Source organism: Eublepharis macularius, chromosome 6, assembly GCF_028583425.1.
Source record: "Eublepharis macularius isolate TG4126 chromosome 6, MPM_Emac_v1.0, whole genome shotgun sequence".
In the NCBI taxonomy this organism is placed as follows: Eukaryota; Metazoa; Chordata; class Lepidosauria; order Squamata; family Eublepharidae; genus Eublepharis; species Eublepharis macularius.
The window spans coordinates 107330784-107355558 of record NC_072795.1 but is presented as its reverse complement, the minus strand read 5'-3'; the positions used below and the strand labels follow the sequence as shown (position 1 = coordinate 107355558).

General features: G+C 44.0%; 1 protein-coding gene across 2 annotated transcripts in view; it reads left to right on the top strand.

Annotated features, from left to right (window-relative positions):
- PCDH15 (protocadherin related 15) overlaps positions 1–24775 on the top strand; it is a 521765-nt gene that overhangs the window by 186718 nt on the left and 310272 nt on the right. For both annotated transcript variants that reach the window (XM_054983659.1, XM_054983658.1), the window contains 3 exons: positions 9896–10015; positions 16805–16915; positions 21106–21276. In XM_054983659.1, coding sequence (XP_054839634.1) covers positions 9896–10015; positions 16805–16915; positions 21106–21276 — 402 coding nt within the window. The remainder of the gene's footprint in view (positions 1–9895; positions 10016–16804; positions 16916–21105; positions 21277–24775) is intronic.

The following is a 24775-nucleotide window of genomic DNA, read 5'->3' as shown; positions in this document are numbered from 1 at the left end:
CACCCATTCATCGTAACCAGAATCAAAGTCCTTCCAGCGAATGAGGTAAAAAAGCTGGTTTCGTTTGAGCTTAGAGTCCAAGATTTGTTGTACCTCATAGTGTATTTGGTCGTCAATCAAAGTTGGAATGGGTGGAGCTTTGACGTGCCATTTGTTGTCGGTGGGAGCTCTTTTCAGAAGACTGACATGGAACGTATCATGCACATGGCGCAAGTTCTTGGGCAAAGTTACAGCAACAGTCACTTTATTTATTATCTTGCGCACAGGAAAAGGTCCTAGGAATTTTAGAGCGAGTTTGCGGCTTGTTTGAGCTAGTTTCAGATTTTTTGTGGAAATATACACATGATCTCCGGGTTGCAATTCCCATTCGGCCACACGATGGCGGTCTGCGTATTTTTTGTAATCCAGTTTGGCTTTTTCGAGGTGTTTTTTAATGAGAGTCCATTGCTGTGCCGCCTCCCCCCACCATGAAGATACATCTGGCAATTTTGAGGAATGGAGAGGGGGTGCGTCCAACGGGAAAGGATTGAAGTGGGCTCCGTAGACAATTTTGAAGGGGGCCTCTCCCGTCGAAGCGTGTACACTGTTGTTATATGAGAACTCGGCCAAAGGGAGGAGGTCTACCCAATTATCTTGCTGAAAATTGATGTAACAACGAAGGAATTGTTCTAATATTTGATTTGTTTTTTCGGATTGCCCGTCGGTTTGTGGGTGGTGGCTTGAACTGATGCCTTGCTCAATATTCAACATTTTCAAAAGCTCCCGCCAGAAGTTGGCAACGAACTGTCCGCCGCGATCCGAAATCACCTTGGACGGAAAGGAATGTAATTTTACAATGTGTTTCAGAAACAAATCCGCTAGTTTTCGAGCGGAGGGTATAGCAGTGCAAGGGATAAAATGAGCTTGCTTGGAGAACAGATCTACTACAACTAAGATACTATTATGTCCTTTAGAGATAGGTAGATCAGTGATAAAGTCCATAGATATTACTTCCCAGGGTCTGTTGGGTGTCTCCAAGGGTTGTAAGAGACCCGGAGGCTTCCCTTTCCTGGTTTTGGCGCTGAGGCAAATAGGGCAGGAACTAACGTATTGGGAAATGTCTTTGCGCATGCCCGGCCACCAAAATTGTCTTTGGATCAGGTGTAAAGTTTTCAAATACCCATAATGTCCAGCAGTGGGAGCGTCATGACAGCGCTGTAAGATCTCCAGCCTGAGGCTGTTTGGGACATAAAATTTGCTCCCAGCTAGCCAATCCCCGTGTGGGGATTGGGTTAGTTTGTTTCGTGGAGCCCTATCCCCCTCCTTCTCTACTTCAGTTTTGAGTTTCGATTTCCATTCTTGGTTAGCCGGGAGGGGCAGCTTGGCCCGACTGCGAGTGGTCACCACGCCCCCAAGTTGCGTAGGTGAGAATACAGTGTCGACAGTCTCCTCCCTCTTGCTCTTGTGTTGGGGCATGCGCGATAGGGCGTCCGCTAAAAAGTTAGTTTTGCCCGGGAGATAGTTTAGAGTGAAATTGAATTTGGAAAAGAATTCCGCCCATCGCAATTGCTTAGCATTCAGTCTGCGCGGGCTTCGGAGGGCCTCCAGATTCTTGTGGTCCGTCCAGACCTCGAAAGGGTATCGCGCCCCCTCCAGCCAATGTCTCCAGTTAGTGAGGGCTGCCTTTACTGCAAAGGCCTCCTTCTCCCACACATTCCAATTTCTTTCCGCCTCCGAAAACTTTTTAGACAAGAAAGCGCAAGGCCGCAGCCTCCCATCCTCCCCCTTCTGCAGTAGAACTCCCCCAATCGCTGTATCGCTGGCGTCGACCTGTACTATGAAAGGGGCTTGTTCGTTGGGGTGGGAGAGGACAGGTTCCGTTACAAATTGCTTTTTTAAATATTCAAAGGCCGTCTGGCAATCGGGGGTCCATAGCAGTTTGGAAGATGGTTTCTTAGCTTGGTCCCCTTTATCTTTGGTTTTTAGCAAGTCTGTTAAAGGGAGCGTGATTTGGGCGAAGTTTGCTATGAAATCCCTATAGAAGTTGGCAAAACCCAGGAAGGATTGCAGTTCTTTACGGGTGGTGGGTGTTTGCCAGTCTTGGATCGCTTGTATTTTGGCTGGATCCATTTTCAGACCTTCTTGGGAGATACAATACCCGAGGTAAGTAAGTTCGGTTTTATGGAATTCACATTTGGACAACTTGATGGGCAGGTTATTTTCCATCAGGGTGGCTAATACTTTCTGTACGGTTTGAATATGTTCCTCCTCGTTGTCTGAGTAAATTAACACATCATCAAGGTACACCACCACCCCTTTGTACAGAAATTCGTGTAGAATTTCGTTTATCATGGACATGAATACGGATGGGGCTCCCGTCAAACCAAAAGGCATAACTAAGTATTCATATTGTCCGAGGGGCGTATTAAAAGCCGTTTTCCACTCATCCCCTGCCTTAATACGAACGTGGAAGTAAGCATCTTTTAGATCTAATTTTGTAAAGATCTTACCTTGGGCCACGACGTTGAGAAGGTCTCGGATGAGCGGTATAGGATAGGCGTTGTTTGTGGATACCGCATTTAACCCTCGGAAATCAGTACACAGTCGGAGTCCGCCATCCTTCTTTTTCACGAAGAGGACCGGAGCGGCGTGGGGGCTGGTGGCCGGGCGTATGAATCCGCGTTGGAGGTTGGTGTCAATGAATTTTCGAAGCTCTTCACGTTCATGGAGACTCATGGGATAGAGCCGTCCTTTGGGCAGTGAGGCTCCGGGTAAAATTTCTACCGCACAATCCGTACGTCTGTGCGGGGGTAGAGTATCCGCTTCCTCCTCCGAGAAAGCCTTTAGAAAGGGCCAGTACGGTTCGGGTATTTGGCTGACTTCTTCTTGGGTGAGAAGGGCCTTTTCTTTATGCGTTGGATCGTCGCCCCAGTTCTGATTCCAACAGTGATTTTTACAGTTGGTGTGACTGAAGGTAATACATCCTTGTGCCCAATCTATATAGGGGTTGTGATCACATAGCCATCTACTGCCTAGAATTAACGGGTACTTGGCAGTAGAGCTGATGACAAAGGACCTCTTCTCCCAATGTTGCCCCATGCCCGTGATTACTGGGATGGTCTCCGTTGTTACAGGATTCATGTTGGTACCATCCATTTGTTCAAAGATTACTGGATTTTGTAAATCCCGGGTTGGTAGGACTAGTCCATTGACTAGCGCAGGGGCGATAATGTCTCTTGAGCAGCCCGAGTCAATAAGGGCTTGCACCCGAATGTGCATCTTCCTCTCAGGGTTGAGTAGAGTCACTGGCATGAATAAAATGGACCCAGGTGGCCGGTCCCGTGCAGGGACGGGCTTCTGGTGGATCTGTCGTTTGGGTCCTTTTACGACAGATCCATTTCGTTTCCCGACTGGGGACTTTCTGGATTGACTTCTGCGGTTGGGGAAGCGGGATCATATTCCATGACTTCTTCCGCTTCCAACCCTCTCTCTGAGGCTGGCCTTTGGGAAGTGCCGCGACCTCTATTCGCCCGGGGTGCTGGAGTCGGGCGTTGGGGCGCAGGGAACTGAGCCGGAGTTGGACGGCGTAGTTGGAGCGGAGGTCTTTGCACAGGCCGGTAAGGGCATTGTGCTGCAAAGTGACCAGCCTGTCCGCAATGCAGGCACAGCCCTTGTTGCCATCTAGCATCTCTCGCTCCACGGGTGGCGTAGCTAGTTCCCTGTGCCGCCCTCTGTAAGGTTAATGGTTTTCTTTGTCCCGTTTGTTGTTGTTGTTCAACCAAACGGACTTCTAATATGCGATTCTCCACTTCACAAATAAGTTGGATCCACCCTAACAGCGTAGGGGGATTGTCTTGCATGAGGGCTCTGTCCAAAAGTCTCGGGTTAAGGCCTTGTTTGAACAGGATAATTTTGGTGGACTCCTCACACCTGGGGCACTTGGCTGCTAATTGTCGGAATTTTGTAACATAGTCTCTTGCTGTCATGCTGCCTTGCTTGATGGCTTGCAATTCTGTTCGGGCCCTAGTTTCCTCTAAGGGGTCTTCATATTGGGCTCGAATAGCATCCACCAACCCCTGGAGAGTATCAAGTTCTGGGGCCCCGACATTGTATAGTCCTACATACCAGTCTGCTGCCTTGCCCTGTAGACGAGATCCGAGATGTTCGATTTGACTGGCCTCGCTGCCGAATAGGTGCCCCCAACGGTTGAAAAACTGTACCACTTGTACTAAGAAAAATCCCAGTTTGGAGGGGTCCCCATCGAAGGTGGCTTCCAGCTTTACCCAGCCCATCGGGAGGTCTTGTCTCGGAGCAGGCACTGAGTAAAAGTCCATCGGCATTTCTAGTTGTCCCTGAGGCACAGGCGGAGGTAACTGGGGCCTCGGTAGGGGCAACGGTGCCGGCTGTGCTGGCGGCGGTCGAGCCGGCGGTGCCGGCTGGGGTTGACCTGGTGGTGCGGGCGGAGGTTGCCGTGGTTGCGCTGGCAGGGTTGGTCTTGGCTGGGCCGGCGGCTGCAATGGCGGGCGAGCAGGTGGCGGTATCCTCGGTCTAGCGGGTAACACAGGAGGCGTTGGCGGTGGCTGTCGAGGTGGAGTAGGTTGGTGTGGTTGATTTGGGATCGGCCGCTGCGGAGGTGGTCGGAGGGGTCGTAGTGGTGCAGGCCGTCCCGGTTGGTTCGGGGGTGGCAAGACGGGCTGGTCCTGAGGCTGCTGCACCGGTGTGAGCTGCGGTCGAGGTAAGAGGGGCCGCAGCGGCGAGGGTTGAGTAGGTGGAAGGCCGCGCGGGCTTGCCCCTCCGGGCGCTGTCAATCTAGGAAGCAGCGGCTGGCCTCTGGGCGCTATTGGACCTTCTCCCGTAGGTTGGCCGACGGGGACAGTGTTTGGCGGTTGACGCGGGGCCCCCTCTTGGTCCGGCCGGACCTCTATAGGAGACGTAAGAGGGGGTATCACCGGTGTATCACTTGGCTTTTCTTCACCTTCCGTAGGCCTCTCCACGGGAGTCTCATCTGGGGGCGCATCCCCTTCCTGGTTAGGTTGTTCGGTGGGGGTCTCTCCGGGTGGCTCAACCGAGTCATCCCTTCTCGGTGGAATTTCTTGCTGCTCGGGAAGTTCCTCGGTTTGCTCTCCCGATTCGCCCAGATAGGTGCCCCCTTCGCCGGTAGGTGACGGCTGCTGTTGGGCATCCTCCACCGGATAGGATATGACACTTTGAAGGGTAGCTATCTGTATCGCCATCTCTTCAGGGGATAATCTTTCCCCTGCTCCCATTGCCGAAATTAAATGGATGGCACGAGCTAAACCTTCTTCCATATCCATCAGTTTAGCTTCTAACTGTTGCATACGACTCGCCCCCGGTTGTTCGCTCGTGGAAGCTTCATTCGTTGCACTCACCGGGGACAAGGGGCCCCAAGGAGGAGGGTCCCCTTGGACGACTCTCGATCTCGCGGCTAGGATTCCCTTGGCCATGCCCGTCACGGCCGAGATGCTGGTATCCACCGCATAGGTGCGACCTTGTATCTGCTCCCAACTTTGTTCAGGGACTTCCGTTGGCTCTTTCCACGGAGCAAGTTCGGAGTAATCCCAACTCAGGGCGCCGCGGCGAGACGTGTCCTCTTCCGTCTGCTCGAGCGTCCTGTTCCAATAACTCCATGATTGGCTGCTGTCTAGCTCCAGGACGGTTCCTAGGCTTCGGCGCCGTTCCATAGAAACTCGAGGATGGAGCCCACCTACACGACGCTCCCTAGTTTCTCTGGGTCTGGCACCCCACTCCGACGGGGTGGGTACCGAAATCAAGGGGAGAGCGGCCGCTTTCGGCCTTGCCCCGAGGTCGGCTTCGGTCTCGACCCGAGCACTGAGGTCGATGAGAGGCGGGGTGGAAGCGGAGACTTCGGTTCCATTCCCGGCTGCTCCCAGCTCCTGGGAGTCTTGGGCTTGTACGGGTTGTTTGTCGGGAGACACATACGGCTCGAACAAAGGATCCCTGTCCGGGACAACCTTGGATTCCGCTGGGCCCGACTCAGACATGATTGGTAACAAAATGTCAGACTGTGGCTAGATAAGGTACTCTCTGCAAGATTCCCTTTAGAAGCAAGAATAAGTCCAATGTCTAGCAAAGGAAGTTTTATTGCAGAAAAGGTCCATTATAGTCCACTGTCCTGAATAGGAGACTCAGGATGGTACATGATCATTGTTACCAATGAAGAGCAAGCATAGGATACAGAGTAACAATACCCATCTGGAACAGCCTCCCCCCACAGTTCTCAAAACAACATCTTTCAGTCCTGGGAAGCTGCTCTCCTTCAAGGCCAATGCTTGGTGGAACGGGGTTAGACACAACAATCTCCTCTGGTGGGAATGCTGCCTGGGAACTGGTGCACCTGGGGAGAAAGCACTTAAACACTAGAAGCATTAGAAAATGGAGTCAGTACAGTTTAGAGACATACTGAACCTGACAAAGCCAAGCCCCCTTTTCCCACCCAAGAAAAAGGGGGGGCGAGGACAAATGGCGCGAAGCGCCCAAACCCCCACCCGAAGCCCGCCGCGCCGGAAAAAGCGCCGCGCAGGCGAGGAAACGTGGCCGGGAAACCGCCCGACCCGCGCCGCACAGATCAGGGCAAAACGGCGCCAAAATTCCCAAACCGTTCTGGCGGCTCCGCCTCGCCGCGTGTGCAAACGCCGCAGCGCTGCCCGGTGCCTCCTGCACCCTCGGTTCCTCCGTTCGGCCGAAGTGGAGGCAGAAATGCCCCGTCGCGCTGCGCCGCCGGACCTTCAGGCTCACGGCCTCTCGGCCGGTTTAAGCGGCGGGAGAGTGCGCTCCGCTTCCCTATACAGCCGCCGCTCAACAGCCCCGCCGACTCGCGGCTCTGCTGGAGCGACTGAAAGGCAAGCTCCGCTGCACCGACCCTCTGCAGAGGGAAAGCACCCACTGCAGCGTCAGCTCGTCTCCCACGGCCGCGTTCCTCCAAGCGCCGGCAGAGCAGGAACAAACGCGTCCTGCTCCAACCGATCGCTTGGAGCAACTGCGTGCTGGGGAGGGCGGAGATAGAAACGGCTCTATCTCCGCCCGCCCCCCCAAAAGCCCCGGATGGGCGGGAAAGTCCCATCCTCCATCCGAGGCTGCAAACCCGGCCCCCCGGCCATAGCCACTTGTGGCTGCCGGGAGTGGCCGAATTGTTCTAATTGGAAAGCAGACTGTGGTGTTCTCAGTAGGGTTGCTAGGTCCCCCCGGCAACTGGAAGGTGAACTTAACACGGGGGGGGAGCAGCTTGCGAGTAATGTCACTATGTTGCCTGCAATGCACTGATGCCACTCCTCGTGTGCCCAGAAGTTATGTTAGTACATTGCCAAGGGATGTCAGGAACACTGGCATTTGGACATAAATTATGGTTTAACCACAGAGTTTTGCCTAAATGCCAGAGCATCCCAGCGTCCCCTGGCATCATCACTTCCAGGTGTATGGAGAGTGATGCCATTGTGTCAGGACACTGCTGGCACACCCCCTCTCATTTCCTCCCTACTGGCTCCCTGAGTGGGAAGTACCTGCTAGCAGCAGGGGATCCCCAGCCACTGGTAGGAACTTGGTAAGCCTGGTTCTCAGAATCTTCTGGAAAATATGGTGTAAAAGGCATCCCACATCACATGCATTGTGGAGTCTGATATTATAGGGATGATGTAAATGTTTAGCATAGAACTGACTTGAGGATTTAAATTTGAATTTGACATTTCAAAGTCAATTAAAGAGTTCGTGTGGGTTTTTATTTTTGAAGCTGTGGTGTGTATATTAAATTTGAACTTCAGTTCTGACTCTTTAAATCTGGAAAATGTATATAATGTTTATGAATATCATTAGTGTTCTACTATAGCTCTAATTAAAGTGTGTGTCTAAAAGGGCTGCTTGCATTCTTGTGGTTTGGCATTTGAAAAAAACATTTACAAAAAGAAGCACAGTGTTATATGATGTTTGTGCCATGTTCCTGACAATGCCTCCTGTTCTCCCATTTGTAGCTTGGAGTAGGATGGGTCGGCATAGTACTGGAAAGGTCTGGATTCTCGATGTCAGAAATGTGACTTGAACCCTACTAAAAGCTGCACAAATATCTGTGTAGAAATACTCTTCAACTCAAGGATTCGGGAGTTAGAGAAATAATCTTAAGTTCTATAAAATGCCATATGGCAGTAGAACAGAAGAACGGAAGGAGACAATGGGTTGGATCCTTAGTACCAGGAATGAAGCTCTGCTTGCAAAATAGTTTTTCTGCCTCTCACTCAACTTGCAGCCCACAACAAATGCCCAAAATGCAGACCCAGGGGAGGGAGGGCCAGGTTCAGCAATGTGAGGATCAACAGCAGGGGGAGATCAGCCAAAGTCTCCTTCTTCCACTGGTGGAAAACAATGTTTAGTTTGAGATTAAGGCTGCAATGCAGTACATTCTTACTTGGGAGTAAGCTCCATGAAATACACTGAGATTTACTTATAAACTAAAATGCTGAAAAAGTTTGCTATAGATAGTTTTCTTAGAACTCATATGAATGGTGATTTCTATGTAAGGTGAAAAACTCTGTTGGAATAGACCTTAACTAAGTTCTGTATTTTCCCTGGTCTTGATTGTTTTGTTGACTATAGTGGGTTTTATCCTTTAACAAGTGCAAAGTCTATTAGTGTCTTGCTTACTCATTGCAATAAAGGATACAAAACATGGGACCGTTTGAAACTTTTTCTGGTCATGTTAGCTCATTAGTGGTAGCAGTTGCCAAGCTAGACATTTGCTAGGAGAAGGAAATATATGTGGACACTAATAGATGGCATCAAATAAGCCACAGTTTTGTTAAAGAAACATGGTAAAACATGGCAGTGATCACAGTCAATGTACAGGTTCAGTGATTGTCTTCTTTGGAGATGATCTGGGAGCCTGAGTTGAAAAGTTAGCTGAGATGACCCATTGGCACAACTCAGCTAACCACTGAGATGCATCTGGTGAATTCTGACTTTTCATGGAGTAGTAGGAGTGAGTAATGGTACTCAGTGCAACCCTGTTGTTTGTACCAGAACTTCACTCCAATAGACAGCAGTATGGCATTTGATTATTCCAGACCTCTGAATGTCTTGCTCTCTTTCATCTCTGCTAAGATGAAAAGATGATCATCTCCTATGCCCATCTGTTCCCTAGTGGTGGTATTTTTCCACACAAGCAATGGTCCTTCAGCCAAAGTTTCAGTGGAAGAGAAAAAAAGTAAATAGTCAAATTCAACCAATTAACAACACCCACAAAAATACAAGTCAGAAGGAATACCTCATGGTAGGCAAAATCATGCCAGCCTAGCATAAAATAAAGCTAACACAAAACTTTTTTCCTGGTCCACTAAAGAGCAACTAGTCAGAACCCAGTGTGCTGCTCTGACTAGATGGATTTTATTGCCTGTTGCCAGAGCTAATAATTTGATTCATGGGAAGATGAGCTTTATTCGTCCTGTTCTGACTTCTTAACTAAAATTGTGTGAGACCTTAAGCCAAACCTTAGTTCTCATGATATGTTAGGGAATGCAGGCTGAAACCTTGCTGTTGTGAGGCAGACTCAGGTAGTTCTTGCTTTAATCCCCGTCCCTTTCTGTAAGATTAACTACTGAGGACTGGGATGGGGGGGGGCGGTGATTATGGTCTTGCATTCCACATACCTATATGTCCTTTGAAACTAAGCAGTGTAATTCCTGTAAGATTTTTTGAGCACTATTGTGTGATTAAAACTTGAACTATCATTTCTTTTGAGTATTCAGAGAGTAAAATAGTTGGGAATGGAAACTGCAATCTTGTTCAACAAAGTAACATTGTCAACAGATTCACAAACCACATTTTTACTTAAATTTGACAACATTACTTAGCCTTTCTTTCCTAAATTTGCCCACAATTTTTTTTTTTGCAGTTAACACCAGTCGGAACCACCATCTTTACAGGATTCTCTGGAAACAACGGTGCCACAGATATAGATGACGGTCCTAATGGCCAGATAGAGTATGTCATCCAATACAATCCCAGCGATCCAGTATGTGAAATTCTTTCTATCAGTAAACTTTTGTTGGAAGAGTCCAAATAATCTCTTAAAACCTGCTCATTTCATCTGTAATGTAATCTGCATGCCCATGTTAGTTTTTTTTACCTTTTAAAAAGTTTTCTGTATTCTTTTGGAAAGTGATTTTAATCTCAACCTTTTTATTGCAAACGGGCCTTATAGTGAGGAAGGTTATCTGAAGGGTTATATTAATTTTCATTTATTTACTTATTAAAATATTTATAGGTTCATCTTTCTCTGAAATATAGATACTCAGTGTGGGCAACAACAGATCAAACATACACATGATACACGTGACAGTAGCATAATTTACCTGTGTCCCATAGGACAGTTTGAAAATTCCATAAGCAATTGTAAAACACTCAGCTCCAACCTCTCTAATCATCTTGGCTGGTCTACTTTGAACTTTTTCCAACTGTGCAATATCCCTTTTGAGATACGGTGAGTAGAACTGCACACAGTTTTCCAAATGAGGCTGCACTAGTAATTCTTAGAGTGGAATTCCTAGAGTGCCCTGTTCACTACTTCCAGACAGTGGGTTGACATTTTCATGAGGCTTTCCATTACAACCCTAAGATCTCATTCAGTCTCATTCTCAGCCAGTACAGAGTCCATTCACATATATTTAAAATTAATATTTTTTTGTTCCAGTATGCATAACCTTGCACTTAGCCATGTTGAACTTCATTTGCCACATTGGTGCTGACTCATCCAATTTAGAGAGTTCCTCCAGTAGCTCTGCACAACCTGTCTTGGATTTCATCATCCTGAATAATTTGGTGTCATCTGAAAACTTGCCTGCTACACTGCGTGAGTGTAAAGTGCTGCAAAGTCACAACTGACTTATGGCGACCTCAGCAAGGGGCTTTCAAGCCGAGTGAGGAGAAGACATGGTTTGCCAGTGCCTTCCTCTGCAGAGTCTTCCTTGATGGTCTCCCATCCAAGTACTGACTCTGTTTAGCTTTTGAGATCTGACAATATCAGGCTATACCGTGCCACCTTCCCTCCGGCCTACTGCACTGCTCATCTCTAATTCTAAACCATTTATGAACACACTAAACAGCATCTGTCCAAATACTGATCCTTGTGGGACCCACTGCTCACTTCCTTCCATTGTGAGAATGGTTCATTTATTACTACTCTTTGCTTCCTGTTGTTTAGCCACCTTTTAATCCATAAGAGGACAGTTCCTTTTATCCCTTGATTGCTAGCTTACTCAGGAGTCCTTGGTGAGGCACCTTGTCAAAAGACTTTTGGAAATCCAAAGTGTATGATGCTTAGAGGTTGCTCTTATCCGCATGCTTTTGGCTACTGCATTGATCTGTTTGTCAAATAAGTGCGGGGTCCAGAAGGACTCCCAAACTCTTAACCTAGGGCCAAGCTACACATGACGAATGACACTTGAACGGCAAGTGGATTGAGTGGAGGGCAAGTGAACAGGGAGAAATACACTTGCTGTTCAAGTGTCATTTGTCATGTGTAGATTGGCCCCTAGTCAGCTAAAAGAAAGCTGCACTCCAACATAATCCTACCCAGAACATCGGCCTTTCCAACCAACATCTCTTCTGTTGCATCTTGATTCAATTTTAGTTTGTTTTCTCTCAGTCACTTGTCTAGAGAGTTTGGGAATCCACACTGGGCATGTGACTGCAGGTTGCCACCCCCTCTTTGCTTGGGGAATGTGGAGGGAAAGAGTTTCACCATAACTGCTCTGCTTCCTTGGCGGAGAGTATATGAGGCAGTGGTATGGAGAATCAGATGGAATTCCATGTTATGATGAGTGAATGTGCCGTGAATAATGTCTCTCCCTTGAAGTACTTGGGGAATTCTAAAATAAGGAAACAAAATTCCAAGTGCTTCCTCTTCTCATACCTGTGCCCCTGCCTGGTATTCAAACACCAAACACACCAGTGCTCTTGTGTACATGAGTCATGGGAGTAAGATTGCCATGAGTTGGCAGTGTTGTGTAGTGGTTAGAGTGCTGGACTAGTACCTGGGAAACTCAGGTTTGAATTTTTACTCTGCCATGGAAGTTGGCTGGGAGACTTTTGGGCAAATCACATACATTCTGCGGAACCTACTTGTGAGGATAAAATAGAGGAGAGATAAATAGTGTACGCTGTTTTGGGGTCTCCACTGGGATATAAACAGAGTAAATAAATAAATAAGCATAATTATAAATCAGCCCACATAGTGCATATAGGCACGGCGATTAATTCTACATTACAGTAGATGAAGGGTGTACTTGTGACAGACTCTCATGCCTGTAACAGGTAGAACCTTGAATGAAACTAAGGGCCATGCACTTCAATGATACAGAGAAGTCAGCTTCTCATGCAATCCAAGGTGGGATTTTATGAGTTGGGCTTATTCACATTAAAGGTTCTAGTAGCATTGGCGAGGGTACATGAGCTCCCATACTCTACCTCAAGATAGCCCTTCCTCACCATAGCCTATCCGTTAAATGGCCAAAAGTGTGCTAAACAGGGCTTTTTTTCAGCAGGAACACGGTGGAACGGAGTTCCGGAACCTCTTGAAAATGGTCACATGGCCGGTGGCTCCACCCCCTGATCTCCAGACAGAGGGGAGTTTAGATTGCTGCTCAGCGGCATGGAGGGCAATCTAAACTCCCCTCTGTCTGGAGATCAGGGGGCAGGGCCACCGGCCATGTGACCATTTTCTCCGAGGACAACCCACTGAGTTCCACCACCTCTTTTCCCAGAAAAAAAACCCTTGTGCTAAATGATCTAATCAAGTGTACCAATCTAATTACTTTTATGTGTTTCTGATTGTATCACTATTATGTAGCAGTACATCCCTTTGCTACTTTGTCTTTCTTATCATTTTCGAAACTGGACTAATCATTCTATCCTTTTCAGTTTGTCATGATGATAACAAGCCAATGAGATCATAAACATGTAACTTAGATCAATTAAGGGGTTAAATTTTTCTTAAAGGTTTCCTACTGTGCTGGTTGAATTAGTGATGCTTTGGACTGTGTGTTCGTGAAGAGACGAGTTTATTTCAAAGACTAATATATTTTAACACTTTTTATGTATCAGGAAATCAAAATGGTAGACCAGATTCTGGAACAAAATTGGTACTGTATGCTAATTGTCAGTTTTCTGAACCATTTGTTTATGTCTGAAAAAACTTCTTTTTTTAGACCCTGCAAACATTTTAGATGGTTATTGTTATGTTTAAGCTCTAAATTAACAATGGCAGCATGAAGGCAATAATAAAAAAAGATATAAAATTCAGTTCATTTTAACAGAGGAATTATTATGATGATTTTAGGATATTTATTATTCTCAAGTAATATTGGAGACCCCTGTTGTGATAGAGAATTTTGCAAAACTAAAGATAAAAGCATTTGGTAGAACTGTAGCACTCATGGAAATTGATAGGGAGAGTAATTGTCCTATGTTAATATCCTTATGCATACATGTTAATATCTTTATACATTCTTTGGCCTGAGGAAAACCAGTGATCTGTTGCTCTCAGAAACATAAACAATGATGTTTTGAGAGAGAGAGCATATTTACATGCAGGCTATAACTTTCAGCATGAGCTAGGCCTAGTTTTCAGTGACTGCAGAGGCTAAAACCCATGCCTTGACTGTCTTGACTTCAAAGTACAGGTAAGGGCCAACATAATCAGAGGATCTTGCACAAAAATAGATTCCTACACCTAGAAAGCTTAGGTAATGAGGTTTTACTTTCTCCTTCATCTCCAACTTTCAGTGTGTATGGAATCTTTTCCCCTTAGAGTCAGTCAAGATACAGATTCACTACCTATTGTTTGTGAAAAATCGAGACCCCATTCAGATGTTTGCCAGTGGCAACAGGCTTCATGTAGTACAACACAGGCTCTCTTTCTCTTTCATCATCTCTGTATATATTCCTGTAAAGGTAACACTTCAGTCAGGGACCCTTTATTTGATGTGTAAAACTGTACAGCAGGAGCAGCAGTGCATTCCAGATCGTGTGGCCAGACTCTACATGTCTGCAGGTAGTACATACCCAGATTCTAGGGACTATGGCTAGTGGGCGTGTAGTTTATGCATGCATGTCCCACATATGGGCCTTTGAGCAGAGTGATTGTATTGTAAGTTCCATTTAGTTCCCCCACTCCTCCTTTATGCAAAACCCATCTAAACTAATGAAATCTCAGTCAGTACAGAGATGGGTCATGGTATTCTGGGGTACAGCTAATAATGAAGAGATGCAAGCCCTCATAGCTAGCCTGATTATAAATAACATACCAACATTCTTGTGTTGACAATGACATAGGGTTGCACCACTTTTAGGCAAATTATATCCTGAAGTGCTAACACACACTCCTGAACAAAAGAAGCTGCCTTATAATGAGTTAGATTGGTCTATCAAGGCCAATCCATCTATTCTACTTGGTGGCAGCTTTGTAGGATCTCAGGTAGATATCTTTCACATAACCTGTGATCTGATCCTTTTAACTAGAGATTCTGTGGATTGACTCTGGGACTTAGTCCACTCACAATGACTAGGTCCAAGTGGTTAGAGTTAACCTGTTTATAACATATCCTGAAATTATCAGTATTCTTGGTGAGCTCTTTAGGCATGACCATTTTGTAATTTGATTTCTTCACAAAATGTGAAGTGAGTTTGTGTTGCACACACACAGAAATCTCATTGAAGTGTGAGAAATCCTAAAGTTCTTCTCTGGTTACCTGTCTTTTTAAATGCACCCTCTCCCTATGAAAAATAATCAAGCTAAAGCCATGAAAAGATTGTTAATTCATCATCTTGCCTAAAATGTTGTGTTAATTCTTCAGCAGAGGAAAGTTCATGATTGTTCCACACTTTATTTGTTTACAATATACCTGCCTTTCTCCTAAGCATCTCAGGATCCAAGGCAGATAACTACAATATAAGAATCGGCTAAAACTATATATAACTATAACTATATATATAACAATATAACTAGAGAGAGAGAGAGTTACACACACACACACACACACACACACACACACACACACACTTTAAATGTCTGCACAAGTTTGGGACTTTGATTATCGGGGCAATTTATTCCAGAAGTATTTATTTATTTGTAATCCACCTTTCTCACTGAGAACCAAAGCAGATTACACCATGCAAGACAATAAAAACAACCACTAGGACATTCAGTGGACAAATGCAATAGGGTATGGGTTGCAGAAATTTGAAACAGGCATAAATCAGAAACAGATGAAACATTGCTGAAACAAATTATAAGCAATTAAGCATGATATCTTTAACGATGCAGAAGCGGCCCAGTAGGAGCATATCTACAGTACCTGTTATAATAGTCTTACAGACCCTGTCCCTATCCAAGGCATCTCTCTGAGCCAATTCTTATAGCACAGCCCTATTACGTGAGTAAAGAAGCCATTCTGAATAATTCAGTTTTGCATAGTTTGTGGAAAGCCAGGAGAGTGGGAGTTTTCCTGACCTGCCCTGGCAGGCAATTCATAAGGTGGGGGCTACTGCAGGGAATGTGCATGTGCAAGCGACTGTTGATCTTGCCCTACTGCAGGGTGGTATCTGTAGAAGGCCCTGTGCAGATGAGTGAAGCTGCCGTGGTGGAGCAAAGCGGGGGAGGCAATCTTGAAGATATGGCCAAGGCTATGTGTGACAATCAAAACCTTGAACTTGGAAATTGATGGATAGTAAGTGGAGTGACTGCAGAATAGGAGTAATATGCATGTTCTGCCTAGCTCCTGATAGTAAACAAGCTGTAGCATTCTGTATTAGCTGAAGTTTCCAAGTTGACTGTGAGAGGAGAGCTATGTAGAGTGCATTACAATAGTCTAGTCTTGATGTTACTGTACATCAATCAAAGTGGTCAGGTAGGGGATGTCAAGGTAGGGGGCCATCTTCCAGGCTAATCTTGGGAGAAGGTCTTTTTTGCAGCTGCATTTGCTTGCTTCTCTAGAAACAGTGCTGGGTTCAGTATAACCCCTCGGCTCTTAATTGAGTCAGCCAGGGTCAACTGAACCCCATCAAAGGTGAGAAGTGCAATGTTCTTCAAGATCTGTGCCTTCCCAACCAACATCACTTCGGTCTTGTCTAGGTTCAATTTCAGCTTGCTTCCTTCCAATAAAAGTTCCTCATAAGTAAAATCTCCCTGTATTGCCATTACAAAAGTACCAACTGCTTTCTGCCCTCTTTTGGCAACCTACTCCATATTTGCCAGGAGCATATTCCCACTTGAGTCGTGTGAATAGGTTCCAGGTCTGCTGCAACCAGTTTGCCTCTATATGGATATGCTGTACTGTACTTATACCAAAATTGGGTCCAGTGCAGTTTGGAATGTTTTTTTTAAAAGACATTTCCTGTTGAATGCTGTGCTGGGAATACATTTTTTCTAGGGGTATCTGAGGAATAGGTTTCTTTCAGTGGAATAATGTGGCTCCGCTTGTTCATTATGTCAAAGATCTTTCTTCCTGAATAAATTCTGCATCCTTGTTTCAATTAAAACAAAAATGTCAGTCATCCTGATTCTATGAAAACTCATTACATTTGTTTGGAGAAAGTAACACATAACTAATTATGATGATTAAAAATAGTGATAATAGTAAGTATATTAGAAATAATGGGAATATAGGGAGTAAAGTTCATTCTTCATGGTAGGGAAAAAAGGTGAGTTTGCCACTGATTATTATTTATTGGTCATCTAAATCGATTACGTCATTGCTTCCTGTGATCCTCTTCTTCCCCCTTTTTTTCCTTTTAAATTTTTCAGACATCAAATGGGACTTTTGATATTCCTCTTACATTGTCTGGAGCAGTAGTTTTGCGTGAGAGATTAAATTATGAAGAGAAGACCCGTTACTTTGTCATTGTTCAAGCAAATGTGAGTATAAACTACATAAAATAATTATTGGTGTTGTTTATTAGTATAACTGTCAAGTACTTCTAGAGGAGGAGCAAAATTATTTCTGTTTTTCATGTTTCATGGATATTTCTGAGTCTGCATATCACTTGTTATTTCTTAAAGATAAATTTACACATATCTCTCCACGTGCTGACTATTGCAGCATTAAGTGGTAGCTAGCACATGTGATTGAACCATCACATATCAAATGCTGCAGGCAGAGCTTATGTTTCATTCACATTGAGATGCTGATCATTAGTATTGTCATCCAGTGGCACAATGCATTGTATCCTACCAGCTTTTCTGCTGGTAAAAGAAGAAAGAGAAGTCTCCTTATGAAATCTGAAAAGGCTATGCTATAGATTGAAGAACACATGTGAACAAAAGCCACATGAGACTTGGTCTTTTAATAAATACAGGAATTTAGCAAGATTAAATAGAAGATTTGGTAGAATACAACCCAGACATCCCTTCATTGGCTCACAAATCCAGTTAGCCATGTTAGTCTGTAGTAGCAAAATAGTAAAGAGTCCAGTAGCACCTTTAAGACTAACCAACTTTACTGTAGCATAAGCTTTCGAGAACCGCAGTTCTCTTTGTCAGATTCCCACCACCACCCTGCATCTGACAAAGAGAACTGTGGTTCTCGAAAGCTTATGCTACAGTAAAGTTGGTTAGTCTTAAAGGTGCTGCTGGACTCTTTACTATTTGGGTCGCAAAGCAATCTTTCTCATGATTATTGATTTAAAAGATGTATTGGTGTAGGCTAGCAAAGCAGTCTTGTTGCAGAAGGATTTCTAAATCTTGAAATTATGAAAGACCTGCTACTTTGTTACTGTCCGAGCAGATGTTTGTATAAACTACTTAAAATAAATCTTGGTGTTGTTTGTTACCATTACTCTCACAAACATTTTGGAGGAGGAACAAAATTGTTTCTGTGGTGCTGCTGATTTTCACAATCTGACACACCTAGCAATACCACAATAACTGTTGTGTTATCTGGCACCTGGTAAACTGCAAACTCAGTTAATTGGTATGCCGGACTGCAGAATGTTCTGCCGACACCTGCTCTTAAGGAAGAGCTAACAATGGGGGAGTGAGCTCTGAGTCCTTGCCATGGGTGCTGTCATGTTGCACTGCTGCCAAGTGAGAGGTTTCCATGGCCAAGAGACAGCCAAGAAGTTCTCTCTGTGATTCCTCCCTTTCCTCTTGCACACAACAGAAGGTGGAGGAGGAGCAATGAGTGCTTCTCAGCCATGGGTGCTTCCAATTTGCGTTTCTGCAGAGTGAGTGAAGCCCCTACCTGGAAGTCAGCTGGGACACCCTGCCTGCTCCTTCACTGCTTACTCTTGTGATAGAACAGTTGATGGAGGAGCATTGAATTTCAGCCATGGACTCCACCTGCTGCTGCTGCTGCTGCTGCTGAGCAAGCAGCACCCATGGCAGGAAGCTTGTTGAGACATCCTGCCTGGTCTTCTGCCATCTGCTTCTGGTCCAGCCATTTCTAATACCCACTCAGTTCTGATTGGTTGTAAAAGCTTTCTGAACTGTCATATTGGGTTAACCAGCTACCCTGATTCCCCAAGAACGCCAGTTAGCAAGGTTTTTACTGTAACTGGTTGTGAAATTGATACAATAGCTGCAGTTTAACCAACTCCTTTAACCCTGAAATGCAGCTTACTAAAGTGAGGTGACTTTTTCCCAAATGCATATTTGTTAAGAATTTTCATGATGTAGTATATTGAAAACACTGCAAGTTGAGAAATAACATGACTTTTAAACTGTATCTAATATACCTGTCAATTGGGAAAAGCTTCCATTTCCTTTGAAAACAAGAAAGGGCTTCCCCATTCAACTACTTGACTTGTTATTTGCAGCATAGGTAATAAGCTTTTCATTCTGAACAGAATTCTGTAGATTACTTACTTAGTCCCTGTACTTTTCTCATGAATCCACTTAAAAGGTTAGACTGGAATGGTTTCAGATTTTTGCTGCTGTTAGTCAAGAGTTCTTAATGTTGTCAGTAAACCCTCGTGACCCCTTAAGACTTTCAAGGGTGCTTCTTGTCAACATATTTTGCAATATATTCAAATACCTGAGTAAAAAACACAGATACTTTATCAGTTAAAAGTGGCACATGTACTAAGCAAACTAGACCCAATTTAGGAATAGCAATTATCCCTTTGGCGCCATAACACACAGTCGTTTTAGGAGACCTAATGATAGCTCTGTTCTCTTATATTTTTTAAAAATATTTAGATTCAACTCCCACATACCCCTACCCCTTTCTTGTGAACTCTGCCTCCTTCCCAGTTATTGTCTAAACCTCCAGATAATTTTGCGTTTGTAGCTTTAATTTCCTCTTGCTAAGTTCAGTCTCTGCCGCCGCCTTCATTATGCTCTTCAACCAGATTAGTTTGTTTGTCTTACCTCTTCTAACCTACTGAGACCCTCGCATGTCCTAGGAATGAGCCTAGCAGTGCCAACATTTCCTGCATTTTCTGGTTTGTGCCCAGGACAGTTTCCGCAACTCGCCTTCATCTAGCATTTGAGCATGCTTTAAATTCCCCCCAAATCCATATTTCTAATTCTTGTTCTTAATTTTCAGAGAGCTCTGTGGTCTAACAGATTAGAAGGACTGAGGGAATGAGATGTCAATTTAATAATAACATTGAATTTCTCTAGCTAAGTAGATAGTCCTGTTCCAAACACTTGATCACCATGAGAAGGTAGTTCTGTTACAGGACTACATGGTTCATAAAAAAGTATATATTCGCAATGTTCTTGGGTTGTTGTTTTTTTTACTCTTAGACCCTTTGTCATGAGGCTGAAATGCAGAAGAGGCATGCAATACCAAACTGGAAACCTTTTTGATGTGATAATATCGCTGCAATTTTATATAAGCATGTTGAGTTGTTGTACTGGTCTGGTTTTTTAATTTTGTTTTAATGTAAAAGACTTTTCTTCCCGCTAGAACAGTCACAAAGAGAATTTATGAATTCCTCTGTCAGTAAGCAGAATATATGGAGCACGTACTGCTGTGCAGTGCTGATAAGTGATTCTCTTATTAAAGCTACATAACTCCCCCACCCCTTTTTTTTTTGAAGATACAGAGGATTAAATTCCGTCCTTGTTATGTGTGGAAAACAAAGCTTATCTACTCCAAATTTACAAGACAGAAGATTTTATCATAGAATCCATTCTATTTTTTTGTGCTCAAATGTTGCTGGGAAAATCCTTCCATTTAATTTCAAAGTAACATTTTTCACAAAGGCTTGATATTTCCATTTTACAATGGCTAATATTAGATTTCTTTGCTATAACTCATTTTACTTCCAAGACAAGCTGCAGCCAATGGATCCTGATTACCCACTTTTCAGGTTTTGTCTGCTATGCCATGTCAATTGATGTCTCAATATGGCACCTAACGATGTCAGAAAGGTAATAATTTAGGGTCTAAGGACGAGATTGGGAGGGAGAATTCTCTGTGGAGGTACAGAAAGATTGCATCTTCAAACAAGGTATAAACGGAAGATGAACGGAAGGAGTGTTTGAGGGGGAAGGTAATTCAGTGAAGGGAGAAAAGAGATCCCAGAGTGGAAAAACAGAGAAAATTAAAGAAGTTAATTTGCCTCTCAAGGGCAAAAAGTAAAGCTCAGCTTCCAGCTGGTACTAGTGATTCCAGCATGTGTGCTGAACTAGTGCTCTTCTTCCCTTTCTTAACTTTATAATATGTATGCCGTACTCCTAGGATTGCACATTATGACTTAACTTCCCCATGCATATTAATATATTTTATGGGTGGTGACAGGACTTTTTTTCAGCAGGAACGTGGTGGAACGGAGTTCCAGAACCTCTTGAAAATGGTCACATGGCTGGTGGCCCCGCCCCCTGATCTCCAGACAGAGGGGAGTTCCGATTGCCCTCCGTGCTGCTGGAGTGGTGTGGAGGGCAATCTAAACTTCCCTCTGTCTGGAGATCAGGGGGGCGGGGCCACCAGCCATGTGACCATTTTCTCTGAGGGCAACCCACTGAGTTCCACCATCTCTTTTCCCAGAAAAAATCCCTGGGTGGTGACACCTATGCATGATGATTGCTATTGAGAGTTTTTGTGAAGAAATTGCAGGAGCAGTCTGGAAAACCCATTCTCCTTTTCTCCCTTTTTACAGGACCGGGCTCAAAATCTTATCGAACGAAGAACAAGTACAACCACCCTCACTGTTGATGTTCTTGATGGGGATGACCTTGGACCCATGTTCCTTCCATGTATATTAGTTTATAATACTCGAGACTGTCGGCCACTCACATACCAGGCTAGTTTGCCAGAGCTTACTGCCCCTGTAAGTATAGAGAGATTGGCTCCCACCCCCCTTAATTTCAGTTATTGTCTATCTACATTCATGTTAAATGCTGTGGCACAGACCTGCACCATTTGTGACACACCAAGTGAAAGGTAAATCACCATGTTTATACTGGAGTCCGCCTGGACCTTGATAAACACTCTTGATTTTGCAGTCCTCCTGAGCAGACAGCAGCAACAATTAAGTCCTTGGTGGATCAGCTTTATGTATCTTCTGGGCTACTTTCAGCCCAGGGAGGGTCACACAAGTTTGGCAAGCCTATCTTGGTTTGTTATTTGTTACACTGATTCTACTTAGAATGCTTAATGTGGACCTTAGATATATGCGGAGCCAGGGCTTTTTTTCAGCTGGAATGCAGTGGAACAGAATTCCGGAACCTCTTGAAAATGGTCACATGGCTGGTGGCCCCGCCCCCTGATCTCCAGACAGAGGGGAGTTTAGATTGCCCTCTCTGCCACAGCGCAGAGGGCAATCTAAACTCCCCTCTGTCTGGAGATCAGGGGGCGGGGCCACCAGCCACGTGACCATTTTCTCCAAGGGCAACCCACTGAGTTCCACCACCTCCTTTCCCAGGAAAAAAAAGACCTGTGCGGAGCTATGCAAGAGAGAGAGAGCAGCTTGTTCTTCTCTGGATGACAGGGCTTTGGGAACTTCTCAGGAGTTATAACCTTGTCCTTAAAAGACTGAGGAAATAATGCTGTAGAAAGTGCTTCCAGTTCCATTCAAAATACCAGATTCCGCATGTGATGTATCCCTAATAGATCAACCTTAGTATACTTGTAGAACTCCATACTGTTAAATCTTCCAGATCACAGCAAGAACAACCTTGCAGATATGGCTGCAAAATTATAAATGTATCCAAAAGTTCCACAAGAAAGAGCATCCATTCCATGTTAAATGAGGGGCAAGTTCCATTTTAAAAGGACATATATTTCAATACAAAATCATTTTTTCCATTAAGTGTGATGAGATGTGCCATTTATTTGAAAAAAACTCAACCCTGGAATGATGAGCTAATCTTTTCCTAGATAATCAGTCCAAAGAGACATACACCTCATTCTTTAGACTTGTAGGTGTGTATTTTGTGGTTGTGTCTATAAGCAGAAGTACCAGCATAAAGTAAGAGTAATCTTACTTTATGTTGTCAATGTAGTCAATGGTTTGTTTCTTGCCAAAGCTGTAATCGGCTTCATTGCATACTTTATTCAAGATTTTATTTGATTGTCCCAGCTGAAGTTGTTTAGGCCACCACTCAGACACCAAGACCCAAGACTGGTTGTCTCATCCTAAATCCAGGATAGCTGATGATTTACTTTTTTATGGAGACTTTGGGGCAAATGGCAGCAGTAAAAGACTGTGATATACATACCTGCATGAAGTTAGCTATTATGTGTGTGTGCTGTTTGAAATTTCGTAGGCCTGTTTATAAAAAAAAAATTCAAAATATGATCCATAAACAACAAAAAGTATTTTTCTTCCAAGTTGATGGGAAAACAGATCCACCAGAGATGCACTGATGTCCCCTATATTTCTGTTTATATTTGTTTATATTTTCTCATTGATTTGATTCTTTGCTTTTTGCTGTTAGTTGTGTAGATTCACTTATATTGTGTATGCGTGTTGTACCATTTTTTGCACAATTTAAACAGACTTTACACAGTATAATGTATATTAATTTCCATAAATAATAGGCATATGATCAATAAGGCAGATTTGCTTAGGCTCAAATAACTTTTAGAAAGGTGTAAATTTGGGAGCGAAAGTTCAGTGTGTATGCCTTTCCATTTGTCTTGGAAGTAGTTAAGTATCTATGAATCAAATGGGAAAGAATACTAAATCCTATTGGATCCAGCAGTAATTGACACTAATGGAAAGGATTTCCATCAGTAGAACAGGAATTTTTCACCTTGCCCTCCCTGATGCTACTCCAAATGCTCCTTAAAATGCATCTCCTGGAGGACTGGGGACCCATGGAACATCATGAGGAGCAAACTAGGATCTGCAGTGAGCAGGGTGAATTAAGGAAAATCAATTTCCCTTCCATTAGCAGGAATTTGCCACTAGATAGCAACCCATTGTGTTCCTATTGCCATTGTGGCTGTTTTTTCCACTTTAGGGAATGAAGGTCATATCTCAGTAGCAGAGCGCATGCTTTGAGTGCAGAAGTATTGCTGATAGCAGCACTAGGAAAGAACTGTCTGAGATGTCGACAGCTGGTGCCAATCAGAGTACTGGGCTAGAGGGTCAGGCTCGGTACAGGGCAACTTCATATGTTCGATTGTAATAATGCTCAATTTACAGATGCTCATGATGTACTGGTTATTTTTATCTGGGTTCTGTATAGCAAAGTGGGGAAATCTTCAGTGCATCATCCCAAATAGAAAATACTTAAATCTTAGATTACATAGGTGCATTTGATTGATTAGTGTTGACAATTTTAAAGGCAGTGACATCTCATTGAATGGAGCAGAATAAAGCCTCCCAGCTCCGTGGTAAATGTAACTTGTAGGAAGGCATTTGGCCTTGTTTTTTGTAGCACAGTTATCTTAAAACTGGTTTTCATTATAACAATGTTTGGTGTAAAAAAACACAATAAAACAGATTACATCTGTAATGTAATTATTTCTTTAGTAGCACTAAAGCAGCTTGATACATTGGCAGCAAACAAAGAATCAACATGGGGTGTGTTTTTATTTATCTTTGACTGGGGAGATTAAGGGCCCTAGCATAACTTAATGGACTTCTTTGAGAAGAACACAATTTGTTTAAAAATGTGTTTAGTTGTATGCCTCCTAGGAGTTAATTGCAAATAATGTAACTGTGAGAAACCATTCTATGTTCAACCCAATACAATCTTTAAAAAAAAATCAGTATTTTCTGCAGAAGCAGCTTTTGGAACTTGACTGTTTGTACAGGATAAATTGCCCCCAGACTGCCAATCTTTTAAAGAAAGGCCTCCTGAGGGTATTGAAAGAGCTATATTATTTACCCCTTGTCAACAGTACAGATTTTAACTCACTTGTTTATAATAGCAAAATTGTTACCCTTTGTGTACAGATTGGATAGTTAACATCTGGTTTGGGATAGTGCAGGGGACTCAAGGTGAAATCAGCTTTTGATCAACTTGCAATGGATTGTGTGGGCTCATGTCAGTCACATCAATTTTTTACTTTCCAACTCCGTTATAACTGATTCTTTGATGCTATAATCTCTGTTCTTACATGGTAGGAGCTTCAGTATTAATAGCAACAGTGAGATGTTGTGAGATAGCTCTGTAATGAAAGAGAAACCAGGGTGCTACTTGCCATAACCAATGAGTGTGCAATTCTTTAAAATGAAAATTCTAAATATCTAAGCCATCGTTTACTGCAAAGCTTTGTCCATCAAACCAGTGATTAGTTCCTAAATGCATAGCTTTAAAATAACTAATACTACTGAAAATCTTGTACCTCTAATAGGTAGGCTTACCAGTTGCCTG